The sequence below is a fragment of the Anabrus simplex genome, chromosome 2 (assembly GCF_040414725.1).
Source record: "Anabrus simplex isolate iqAnaSimp1 chromosome 2, ASM4041472v1, whole genome shotgun sequence".
Lineage (NCBI taxonomy): Eukaryota > Metazoa > Arthropoda > Insecta > Orthoptera > Tettigoniidae > Anabrus > Anabrus simplex.
In genome coordinates, this window is record NC_090266.1 from 364,137,269 (window position 1) to 364,151,381 (window position 14,113).

The 14,113-nt window shown below is 37.0% G+C and overlaps 1 protein-coding gene across 1 annotated transcript in view; it reads right to left on the reverse strand.

The window, feature by feature from the left end:
- Positions 1–5,041: 5,041 nt before the first annotated feature.
- Positions 5,042–14,113, reverse strand: part of LOC136863549 (sodium channel protein 60E-like) — a 280,338-nt gene continuing 271,266 nt past the window's right edge. Inside the window, exons 28-29 of the mRNA XM_067139930.2 lie at positions 6,105–6,244; positions 5,042–5,969 (exon numbers count right to left, since the gene is read on the reverse strand). Of these exons, the coding sequence (XP_066996031.2) occupies positions 5,042–5,969; positions 6,105–6,244 (1,068 nt within the window). The remainder of the gene's footprint in view (positions 5,970–6,104; positions 6,245–14,113) is intronic.

Below are 14,113 nucleotides of genomic sequence, written 5' to 3' on the forward strand. Positions count from 1 at the left end.
TTGATGCTGAGTGTATTTGAAATTCACAGTATGAAGGCAGGAAGTGGCCACTTAACTGAATGTTAAAGGAAAGAAGGGCTTAACGAGGCTGCATCCTTCATTACACATAAGATAAATCACAATCTACCCAAGGACATCCTCCATCTATTTTCCTATGGTTGCGGGGGAAAAATAGAAACTACAAGATTGTGCGTGTTCTGCTTGCCCTTACAGAATCGAAGCTGTTTAAAACTATTCAACATTTTTCCCTATAAGTGGACATTCCTATCAATCGACCACGATTTTAGTGAAGTAAATATACTTTTAACGAAGATTTGCCATTATTACAAGTGATGAATTTCATACTTGGTTCAGCATTGACTTAACAATTTCTTAAATGCAATTCTTAGAAGAATCTATTTTTATTGGTCCATCCATTCAATACAATATTGTAATGTAAACCACTAAAACAAATTGGTTTGTGCACTCATACAACTAGTGAGACTAGGATATGTTTTGGCCTCATATGGGTCATCTTCATCTAGTAAACATGGAAACAACACACCTTAAAATATATTTTAATTATGTTAATTAGTATTGTACTATAGTGCTGAAGACAGACGACAATTGTCATCATTCCTGCTTTGTTTTTATTTTAGAATTTCATCAAGACGGTAAAACAAAACATGCCGTTATAATAACTTAATGTGTCACACAGACTTTTTCATCTATGATTTTCTCGCTTCGGATATTTAGGGGGTCTCGTTTCCACGTTTACTAGCAGAAGATGACTCAAATGAAGTCGAAACATATCCAAGACTTATAGTTATCATGAGTGCACAAACCATTTAGTGGTAGTGGTTTGCGTTAAAATTGCATTTAACTGGTGGACCAACATAAATAAACTCTTCTAAGAATTGTATTCGAGGAAGAATTTGTCACCCAAAACAAGTGCGTGAACTGATCATAGGAGCAAGTTCCAGAATGACTCATACCATTACAGTTGTAGATATGGATTATACTGTACACGTTTTGAAATATTAGACATTCTAGACTTCAACAGTTTTCTAAATTAACGATTCCGTTCCGAGGAGTGTCCAGTTTAGGATTCCTAATTAAGATAATGGAGTGCATGATAAAAACGTGTATGATAAATAATTCAGGCTTTTCGTACCTAATTTTAAACGGGAAATGACGTTTATGATCCAGCTTCTAAAACACCAGTTGTAATAATAAATATTATTTACAGTAATATAGGTGTTGTACTTTATTCACTAAAATACCTTGGAACCTGTTTATGGATTCTAGTGCGAAGGATACTTTTACATTCAAGGTCTTTAAAATTATTATTTTACTTGATGTTTTGACACATCATGTAACCGTTGTTTTTATTTTTACCAAGTATTGATGAATGAATTATTTTGTGTGACCATAAAATGCAGTTGTCAGTTACGTCTTTTCATTTACAACCTACTTTACGTCGCACCGACACAGATAGGTCTTACGGTGACGATGGGATAGGAAAGGGTTAAGAGTGAGAAGCAAGCTACCGTGGCCTTAATTAAGGTACAGACCCACCATTTGTCTGGTGTGAAAATGGGAAACCATGGAAATCCCCTTTCAGCGCTGCCTACAGTGGGTTTGAACCCACTATCTCCCGAATGCAAGCTGATGGCTACGTGACAGCCACTTGCTCGGTCAGTTACGTTTCAGTCCTAAGTGGATGTGGTAGTTTTAAGGCTGATGAGATTTGGATGATGTTTAGCAATGGCCTTCAAGCCATATATGTACCTGTAGGTATTGGTCGACGTGTTTCTCATGGAATCAGATGTTACTCAGTGAGGAGACCAATGGTAAACTACCTTAATTTCCATCTTGCGTAGTATGCCTCATCACAGCAGTGCCTTGAGTTTAGTATTTTCATACAAGCCCTACTAGCGAGTTCGCCGTACGGTTTGGGTCGCGTAACAGTGACATTGAATTGGGGGGGGGGGGGTTCGAATCACACCGTTGGTAGCCCTGAAAATGGTTTTCCGTGTTTTCACACCAGCCAAGTCCCCGGCCACTATCATTCCAATACCATCACTGTCCCATCCCTGTTTCGCCTAAATCCTCCGATGTGTTAATATGCAACGTTAAACCACTAGCAACATATATAAAGGACTTAGATAATAATACGAGTATAATCGATCATCTGCACCCCCACGTACGTATGCAAGAAACCTTTCTAAGAACTTTGGGTTGAGGACTTACTCCCAAGAAACCTGCCCGCGAGCGTATATTTGTATTTGAAATGGTACTTAATTCAAGACAAATGTCTCAGAATTTTAAATTCCCTGTAATCACAACCAGCGTTCTTGGAGTAAGCGAAGAAAACCTGTGCAAATCCAAGAAGCTTGAAAGTTACCACAGTCCAAGTTTGAAGGCTACTTACTCTCCTTGTTATATAACTTAAGTGCATGACTAATGAGAGGTATGCAATTTCTCACTGTCATTAATATTTGAAGGGAAATGAAATGTATGTCCACTATGAACAATAATTCGGTCACAGATACCCATATAAAAGCAATTTTTGGTCAATATCATTTTGAATGATCCTAGGTAGTGATATTTATTGTTGATGGGACTGGTGATACTTAATCCATCCTTCTAAGGCATGTTCTAGTCTAATGAATAGTTTATACCAATTTCTCAATTCATAAAGTTCTTGAAATACCATTAATACTGAACTGATTAATTACTTAGTTTTGTATTATTCTAGCAATGATTTTGGTAACCATGAGAAAAATATTTGAAATATTTTCATACTTATAATACAGTCCAAGCAATACTTTCACTTACATACAAACCAACCGAGGATATGGAATACGGCGTCTCAAATATTAATTCTGAAAGGTAAAGAATTCATTCTAAAGACCTGCAGAAGAATGCTACATTACCTTCCACTAAGGAGAATAGCAGAATTCCTGTGAGCGTATTTTATACAGAACTTCGTGAGTGTAACTCTCGGACCAATGACGCTATTGTGTTTAAAAAATTTGACATTTGTGTTTGACATTCGGAGATGTTAAGTAACCTAGTTAAAACAAGACTCATTCCAACAATTTAACTTTAACAACGGAGAGAATTAAATATGAAACACAAATGAGATTTTCATCACATTTGCTATTTCGTACATCAATGTTTATTTCCAAAATATATTCATATCTAACTCTCATATAACATATTTTTATGATTACAAAGTATAATAATTTGACCAAGCAGTAACCATTATACATACCATACTGAATTCATTTCGAGGCAAATTCCATCCTAAATCACAGAAGTTTACTTGGCATTAAGATAGCTGATCCAATTTTAATAGTGTGAATAGCACAATTTGACAGGCTATTAAAAATTAGGTAAGCATTCAACAATCTAATTATATAACTTTCAAAATTTGGAACACTATCCAAAATTCCTGAGACCCACCCAGATTAGATTTGAAATCATTAAATTAGAGGTATCCAAAAATAACTAATTAATCATCTAAGTATGGGGGTACTGGATATGTTTGAGTATCTAACAATGCATTTTACCCAATTTATTATATTTGATGAGGATATTAAAATAGTAGAATCTTACCTTGGATTATCAGCTATTGAATGTTTTGTATTCCAAAGGTAGCATGTTTATACAGTTTCAAGGCTTCATTAAGTGCACATATAGACTTCCACCCAACTCCACAGACTAATACAATGTTCACGAAAGTCACTATAGTAAAAATGTTTATAACTATATAGGCCTTTGATTTGATCAAGTTTTCATTTATATATATTTATATAATACAATAACAATATTGTCAACGCTGCTGGGCGATTTCGGCAAAATAATTTACAGAATACATCTTCGTAACTTAGCCCAATATGCCATGACCAACTATATAATTATTTTTTCATATACATCTTCCAATATAAATAATCTGAGCTATGAAAATCTTTGAAAAATGCACCAACATAATTAAATGAACAGTGGTATGTAATCGCTTCACATACCTATTTGTGATCATGCATATTATAAAAGTACCACTTTCACTTTAAGTTCCACCTCATATGGAGTTCTATTGCTTTATCTTCCCACTTTCTTTCTTTAATTTAGTACAGGGATTTATTAAATTAGCTATATTATTACTTAAAACACGTTGAATAATTAAGGGAAAGTTATTCGAGCAGTAAGAAAAAATACAGTGATATCAGTTTAGTCCCTACAGCCTATAACCCTACTCCCACCTCTAAATATATGGGCCTCGATGTTCAGCCAGGTCACATACTATAACTATATAGCAAAATCGTTTACTTCCAGAGCCCATATGTTTAAGGGTGTTATCGTTGTTGAAGCATAGTAAAACGGGGTCCTTTTGATTGTACGAAATAGAGATTTAAGAGACGAGAAGAATCGACTTTATAAATTGACTAGAGTTTCATACCTGCCGTAATTGACTAACGAACACTCATTTCTTGCACTCTTTGTCACTTTTATCATCTTGAATTGAAGAGAAGTAATTTTGCCTTTTACCACTGAGTTATTGCAGACAAAATAATTTCATTCGAAGGCCACTATCCATATTGGAAATCAATACATATCGTAACATTAATTCCAACATGACTAAATAGTGTGCAAGTCATATTACCAGTGAGTGTTTCATTACTGTAAGATTTAATAGGGTCTGTTCAACCAAAGTGATACACAGTTGTCTGTTACTTAGCATTACCTTGGTCCGCAAATATGAAATGTTGTGACTCCTACAGGTACACAAACCATCTGCCCAAGTCTCCATGTTATAATTTTCATGAATGGTGCAGTGGCAACCAACCCCACTTCCTCACACACAAATATCTGCACATCTGTAATCAGATCTACTGCTAAGATTATTGCATTATTACGTGATTCATATGAAATGTTGTACATGAGTGTGGGGATTGGCTATAAGATGGTCAGGGCTTCATACGTGCAGCCCTGTCGCCATCCCTCGTTTCACGGAGGGGAGAGGGGATCAAGTGAGGAATATTTACACTGGGACCCATCAGCTGCCTTTTTCATCAGCAGACTCTTCTGACTCTCTATGCACAAGAACATGTACTAAAGTTGCATCACTGGATCTTCGTAATCTTGCAGGACGCCTCTCAACTGGAGGTGGAACAGTAGCATGTCCTGATGTCGACTTGTCTCTTAGAAAGCTGGCACCAACCTTTCGAGGCGGTAATGAAAGTACTGGGGCCGGACTCAGTTTAGCAGGATGCTTTTCTAACGGATCGGTTGTGATCTCAGATGATGACCTCATTGTCAAAATGTCTCTTGAATCTGAAGGACACAGGGAAAGAGCGTTACTTGGAAGTAACCCTAACGGATGCCTGTCTAAAGACATTGTAGATAGGTCTTGCTGTAAATTTCTTTCCTGAACTTTTGTGTCTCTACGAATAAAAGCTTCATGAGGATCGACCTTTTCATTTTTCGTGCACACAAATGCTTGATTACCCTTACCTTCATCACCTGGCTTAAGTCCTTCTGACCGACTATCTACAGGAGGTATAGCACTGTCTGGTGATGGCTTCGTAACTAAAATACTGACATCTGCACCATTACCATCCTTTTGACCATCACTTGTTAAAAGTTTTGAGGCATAATTGTCCGTATCACCAGGACCTGTCTCAGGTGATGGTTCACTTACCATAATACACACTTTTCCATTGTTTGTACTAGGTTCAACGACCTCATCATTGGGTCCTTGGTGCGCACTTGATAAGAAAAGCAAAGGAAGATTGAGCCAAGCACCACCGAGTTCTGAGAGATCACTAGCATCTGACGCTCGTGAGGATTTCCTTGAAGAAGCACGACTTCCTCGATGGACATGGAGAAAAGCGGATAGCCGACTCTGCCATCCACCTGGACTGGATGTCTGTGTCATCTCGTCCTCTAAGTCCAGTGGTTCACGTTCTCTCTCTTTCTTCAACCTGTTCAAAATTAGAATACGTTTTACAATCAACATACTTCCCCTTTAAAAGATTTTACTAACCAAAAGGTATGAAACCAACTGAAACAAAATTTTTAAGCTAGATTTAACTTCTGATTAATTAATATAATCATACCTCATATACTCTCTGAATGTTCTTTGTATGAGTCGAGCTGCTTTGTCTTGACGCTTCCATATGCGTGTGGAAGATACAATTTCAAGCTCCTTTCTAGTAGGGAACTGCTTTTTGAATTTTATATCCATTTGCTCCCGAAGCTAAAATTGAAAAAAAAGTGTTATACTTACAACGACAGACAAAAAATAGAAAATAATGATGAAAGTACAGAATATCAAGAAGAAGAGAGCTGAGACCCAGTTTGAGAGGTATCATTTATACAACCAAACTACTTCAGAAAGATACCTTTTGCCCTCTGATTATTATATTCTCACAGGGCTTCGTAAAAGAAAAAGCAGAGAAGAATCGTAATACTTATGGTAACTCATTACAGAAACTGACATTTTTGATGGTAGTAATATAGAACATTTCCTTGGTATAAATTAACTGTATTCATTCCATTGCTTTAGTTACAATTTTGATATCATTATGGTACCTGATATATGACTGAAGACAAGTTTACTGATTACTTAAAATTAGGAAACTCATACACTTCAAATGACATGTCATTCGTATTATTTTACAAAATACTCGGCACCGCTGCAACGATTAATGAATGTTTAAAGCAAAATTTAGGCACTGACACAAATATTAAAATGAATGCATTTAGCTGTTCAGGACTCATAAAAAACTCTTATACTGTATTTTACATTTTGAATTGTGCCAAGTACAGTCACATGGGAAAATACTGAATCTCGAGGACAGTGGTTTATTATAGAAATTCAATCCTCCAACTACGAAACTTTCACACTATTGTAGTATTCCTAATGAAATGGATGTGTACTTAGTATAATAATAATAATAATAATAATAATAATAATAATAATATGAAGTGGAGAGCAAAGAAGACAAAGAAGAAGAAACAAGGAGGGAATAATAATAATAATAATAATAATAATAATAATAATAATAATAATAATAATAATAATAAGATGACGAGCTGTCATTTTACGAGTTCATCCTATGGAGATACTTTGAGCACACTTGGTATGATATCCAACTGACCTCTAGCGGAAGGTGATTCCATTCACAGCTGGCCAAAACACTGAAGAAGTTCGTAGGTTGAGCATTTGTGAGTAGGGGTAGCAAGCAATACCGTGTTTAGTGCTCTGGTATTTTTACCTTGGTGTTCAGAAAGGCTCTGAAATCGTTCTTATAGGTAGGTTGGGGGGTTGTAAGGCAAGGGTTCGGTACAAGGTTGTCATGGTGTAGCCTTCCAAAGTCAACATAAGATTGGGTAACTTAATCAGGAAATGTCAAGTTATAATTATACTAATCTCACACGGAAATTCTGTGACTGCTGTAGTTTATCTCGGAGTTCCGCTTTTGCGTCTTTGTAAAGCACGCCACGCCACAGTAGTTGAATATTGCAAGAACGAGGCCTGTCGCCTGCTCAGCATAAATGGCAAGAGTTACCCTCTTTCGTTTACAGCACCCACAAGTTGACCTTGAAGAGAGAGAGAGTAAATATTCAAAGTGCTGAACACTAGTGAGAAAGAACGGTGAATAACGTGAGAAATACCACCCCAACCTAAGTGACGTAGCAAACTAGCATCGTAATTAGCTGCGACCCATGGCCCGTACCGCCGTTTGGAAGAAAATACATAAACTGAAGAGCACGCCTATTTTTGTAAATTTTTGCGTTACCATTAGCTGTTATTACCATTGGGACTTGCAGCACTTAAAATGTTACGAAGTGCAAATTACACATATTAATACGGCCATGGTATTATTGTTGTTTTCTACTGTTTAGTGGCATTTTTCTGTTTACCCTGAGTTCTGCATATGAATAAACATATATAAATTAGAAGGTTACTTGAACAAATCGTATTTTTCCAATAGCCTGTCTATTGGAGGTGGTTACGACACATACCCAGCGATGGCGTGTTTTTATGTCATGGCTGCCAAATCGCTTTGAAGCAAAAAGCACTGTGATTGATGGGGCATCGAGCCATTAACGCTTAGCACTACGCCAGAAGTCGGTCAAATAGTACTGGTACCTAAAATAATGTCAGTTGAATTTTACGATCATGAATATACTTCAGGTTTCAAACCACCGCCCCTCTCATAACATAATAGGCTACGTAAGAGGGGATACCCACGACGCCTCCTAGCTTGTAGCATCTATCTGCTCTTGCGAAGGTCCTACGATGTTCTTAGGCAGTGACAGCTTATTCCTAGCGTGCTGACTTCTTACCAAAATAACCACGGATTGCACTGCAAGGGACATTACTTTTACTGCTTGTTTAACGTCACACTAACAACTGCAATTTTCGTTGGGGATGGTAAAGGAGAGGGCCAGTACTGAGAAACCAGTGACCGTGGCCTTAATTAAGGTACATGGTGTGAAAATGGGAAACCACGGAAAACCATTTTTAGGGGTGCAGACTTTGAGATTCGAACCCACCTTGTCCGGAAAGCAGTAAGATGCGAGATTTGTGAAACGGACAGCCACGTACCTTAGGTTCGGATTCCACATAAAACTGCTGGTTCCACTACTTAAAATCGCGCAAAACTTCAAGATGTCTTGCTTTCAGTTTCTTGTTTCCATGATGATTTTTAAATCTTTTTACATATGCTCGAGACACTAAATAGCTAGCGCGGCTCAATATTTAGTATAGAATATAGATTAAAATTTACCGAGCTCGATAGCTACAGACGCTTAAGTGCGGCCAGTAACTAGTATTCGGGAGATCGTGGGATCGAACCCCACTGTCGGCAGCCCTGAAGATGGTTTTCTGTGGTTTACCATTTTCACACCAGGCAAATGCTGGGGATGTACCTTAATTAAGGCCACTGCCGCTTCCTTCCTACTCCTAACCCCTTCCTGCCTTACCGACGCCATAAGACCTATCTGTGTCGGTGCGACGTAAAGCAAAAAAAAAAAAAGGATTAAAATTCGAATTTGTTTGTTTCTGCAAATGAGGAACGTCTGTTCAAAAGGCTGTTGTGGGAAAACGCAAGGAAACGTATAATAAAAGGCACATGGAACGTACCCATGATCGGGTATGATAATACTTTTAAGGAATTACATCTTTCTGGTCTGGATTGCTCATGGCATTCTATAGTATTCAACTTCTTCAGTGGCTGTGGACGAAATATTATAAAAAGTGGAAATAGCACCTTATGAACAGACATTCCACAAACACAAAAGATCTAAGGTGCTGTCAAAATTTGTTTAAACATTTTCAAATGATCTAAAATATTTTCGTTGGTTTTATGTTCAAAGGAAATTGTTATTAAACTTCAAATATATTACTATTTTTATTATTAATGATTATTATTGATTTATAGGTTTATATTTCAAGACTCACCAGCAGTAGCATTTCCGCTTAGTAATACTGAAGAAGATCAAGATAGGTCTACTATGTAGGCCTATCGCCTATGTAAGGTGTTCATTCATTGAATTAAGAGGTGTGATTTGATTTTTCAAATTTCACTCTCTTCATTAACTCTGGTGTTCCCTTCATGTCCAAAGCGGTTGGACATCGGCCTTTAACGTTGTTCCTGGGTTCAAACCTATTGACCGCATGCACAATTTTTGCTAGATAAAGCGGGGTTTGGATGAGTATTCACCGGGATCTCTCGTTTTCACATATCCATTTCTTTCTAGTGATGCTCCATTTACTCATTAATCATCCACTCGGAGTAGCGTGGCAAGCCTTCCAAGCCGGTACGTTCCTCTTCCTCGATGTTATTTGAGACTTCCTCATCCAACCAGCTAATTCACTAGATTAGTGGTAGAGTGTCGCCACTGGATTCTGAGAACTTTTGGCCGGCAGTGTATAAGTTACGAGGATTGTTTAGAAGGGTTATAGGGAGGTACATTCAGAGAAACTGGGCGGGCTAGGGAGCGGTGATAAAAGTGCAGGGATCTGGAAGTCAAGTAAAGTTGATACAAAGTTGTTAGTTGTAACTGTCGAGTTATTGCAAAGAAAGGAATAGAATTAAGTCATTTAATATACGAGAATATTCACCACATACTGAAACTGGGGGGTTGAATAATGACTGAGATGTGATATTATGGATGCTGAAATGTTCTCTCAGAACTAGAGTGTTTATCGCTGAGACAGGATAGGAAAGATAGGAGGTGGAGTATTCATACAGGAGAAAGAAAAATTTGTAAGCTACGTAAAAGTTAAGGATGAGAAACATAAAATTTTAGGTGTAAGGCTCGTGTCTAAAGATAATAGGCAACTTGATGCTTTTTGGGTGTGCAGACTTGAAAAGGGTGACGCTGAAGCTGACGCGGTATTAATTGATAACATAATCTGCTACGTAGAATACGACACGAAAAGGAACGTGACTGTACCGTGTGATAACATTTTACCAAATATCAATTGAGAAGGTAATGTGAATGGCAGGAATCGTGCTCAACAAATGATAAATACGTTAATCTGGGAAGGACAGACGAATCCGCAAGTGGTGGAACCAAATGGAAGAAAAATAAATTCTGGACATGTTGCTGGTAAAACCAGGTGATCTCTATAGAGAAATTGAAATAATAGATAGTAAAAGTGATCACAAAGCTGTTTTCTTCGTAGTTAGAAATAAATGCGATAGAAAGGAACGTGGTAAAAGTAGGATTATTAGGCGATACCATATGGCTGATAAGAGAAGCATGGGGAAATTACAAAAAGCAAATATGATCAATGAAAAATGGTAAATAAAAATGTAAACAGCCTATGGGATGGTTTTGAAGCAATTGTTAAGGAGTGTGAAAACAGGTGTGTACCTTTAACGGTGGAAAGGAATGGAAAAGACCTGCTGAATTATAAGAGAGAAGTAAAGAGATTAAAAGTATAACACGATGGCCAGCATACGTAGCAGTACAGTAATACAAATTTTAGTGAAAAATGGAAGGATATATATTGGTTACATTAATGCAGAAACAGGTTCCAAGAAATTTATTCCAAGAAACATTAATGGACGTCGGGAGGTATATGTGAGAATTTACAGAAGGTAGAAGTATTGAGTCAGCAGCTTGTACAGATTGTTGGTTACAAGGGTAATGTACAGGTAGAGGAGATGACGAATACTAACGACTTGTTGAAATTTACCTACGATAAAAAGGACATTTACATTAAGATACAAAATCTGATAACTTTGAAACTAGCTGGAATTGAGAAGATTTCTTGGGATATATCAAAGGAACATAGTACCATACCTGAAGTAAATTACTTATTTACTTATTTGAATACTGCTTGCATGAAGGAGTTGTACCAATTTAATATATATATTTTTTTGCTATTTGCTTTACGTCGCACCGACACAGATAGGTCTTATGGCGACGATGGGATAGGGGAGGCCAAGGAATGGGAAGGAAGCGGCCGTGGCCTTAATTAAGGTACAGCCCCAGCATTTGCCTGGTGTGAAAATGGGAAACCACGGAAACCATCTTCAGGGCTGCCGACAGTGGAGTTCGAACCCACTATCTCCCGATTACTGGATACTGGTCGCACTTAAGCGACTGCAGCTATCGAGCTCGGTACCAATTTAATAGAGAGTTGCTATAGTATCCTCTGTGTATAAAGTAATGTGTGATAAATATAAACAGACAATTACATGCCATTCAGCTTGGTATGTGTTACATGTAAACTTTGGGAAAGTATTCTTTCTGATTATATTAGACATGTTTGCAAAATTACTAACAGTTTTTTTACAAGGCAGTTCGGGTTTATGAATAGTTATTCCACTGAAACTCAACTTGTCGGATTCCACCAAGGTATAGCAGATATTTCAGTTTCAGGAGGTCAAATGGACTTTATCGCGATTGAACTATTTTAGGCGTTTGATAGGATAGATCGTGGGAGACAACTGGCAAGGAGGAGTGTAACTGGACTTGTCAAAATTGTGACTGAAAGGGTAGCTACATTTCTAGAAAATAGAGTATTAGAGTAGTTGAAGCATTATCTGATCCTGTAATTATCAAGAGGGGAATTACGCAAGGCAATATTATTGGACCTTGGTGTTTTATTATATATCGTCGCTTCACCGGTAAAACGTTGTATCCCACAATACTCTTCCTATCCATTATTCTCCTTAAGACTGGTCACGCCTCCCAGCCACATATGGATACGCAGTCCATCAGAACAATGTCCGTTGTGTTCGTTTTCTTATATCGACGATTAAACGAAAATGAACCTTACATGCATTGTACACTAGGAGTGCGTAAATACGTAATGCAAACGTACATTCCTACAGTACGGTACTGTAAGGTTCATTTTCCTTTACACATGGGCATAGGAAAATGAACACAACAAAATTTGTTCTGATGGACTGCATATCCATACGTGGCTGGGAGGCGTGACCAGTCTTAAGGAGAATAATTGATAGGAAGAGCTTTGTGGAATACAACCTTTTACCGGTCGAGCGACGATAACATGTAAGTGAGTAAAGAACCTGCATAGGAGATAAGGACTTTTGCGGAAGACTGTGAGCGACTCCAAAGAAAAGACCTCTACAATGTTGTGAGATGGACAGCAGCCAATTTTATGATGAAAAACGGGGGTGAAAAGTCAGGTTGTGTGTTTTATAAAGATGGATAGTCCTCTCAATCTTAGTTACTGTGGGTGTATGTGTCGTCTTCAACATTCCACCCTCATAACGACGCGCAGGTCGCCTAATCGAAAGACCAGCACCTGCGAGTCGGACTTGTCCTCGGACATACCTGGCACTAAAAGCCTCACACCATTTCATTTTTTAATCTAGTAAATGTATACATGGATGGATGAATGGATGGGTGGACTGTTTAACGACGTGAAAATTGGTATTTGGAATCTTCTTTAAAAATAAGGTGACACGTATTTTTTTTTGGTTTCGGAAAATCCTCTTACGTGGGGTGGAACAAGGTGAAAAATGGGATGAATACCTTTTATGAGGATAATTATATCTCAAAAGCTGAAGATGTTACGTTCATGAATATTGGTATTTGGAATCTTTTTTAAAAATAAAGGAACACGTATTTTTGTTTTTGGAAAATCTACCTAAGAGGGGGTAAACAGGAGTGACAAAGGGGGTGAATTTTTGAAATAAGTGTATCTACAATATATCTCAAAAACGTAACATGTTATAGACGTGAAAATTAGTATTTGGAATCTCCTGTAAAAGTAAAGGAACACGCATAATTTGTTCTCTGAAAATCCAGTTAAGGGAAAGCGTTAAAGGGGGAGAATTTTAAAAATGAACATATCTACAGTATATCTCATAAACTTAACATATTACAGACGTCAAAATTTTTTTCAATCTCAACTAAGAATAAAGTAACAGGAATTTTTTGTTTTCGGAAAAACACTTAGGGGAGTGTTAAATGACGGAAAAAAGGGGGTTGAATTATTTTTATTTGGATACTGGTATCTCCAAAACTGAAGATATTACAGACGTGAAAATTGGTATTTGAAATCTCCTTTAAAAATAAAGAAACAGTTATTTTTTGTTTTCGGAAAATTCACTTAAGGGGGTCGGGTGGGTGAAAAGAAGTGAAGAAAGTGATGAATTCTTTTTATAAGGACACTTTATATATTAAATACTGAAGATGTTACATACGAGGAAATTGGTATTTTGTACCCACTGTAAATGTAAAGGAACACACATAATTTGTTTTCTGAAAATACACTAAGGGGAAGTGTTTAAGGGATTGAATTTTTAAAATGATCATATCTTCAGTATATATAAAAATATGTAACATATTACATACGTGAAAAATGGTATTTTTAATCTTTTAAAAAAATATTTGACCAGAAAGAACACTTATGTGTTGGGAGTTGTAAAAAGGACTGAATAAGGGGTTGAATTCTTTTTGTGACGATACTAATATCTTGAAAACTGAATATGTTATAGACATGAAAATTTGTATTTGGCATCTCCTTTAAAAATAAAGATACACGTATTCTTTTGTTTTCGTGAAATCCAATTATGGGGGGAGGATAACTGAATTGAAAAAATGATTTGAATTCTTTGTTTGAGGGTAC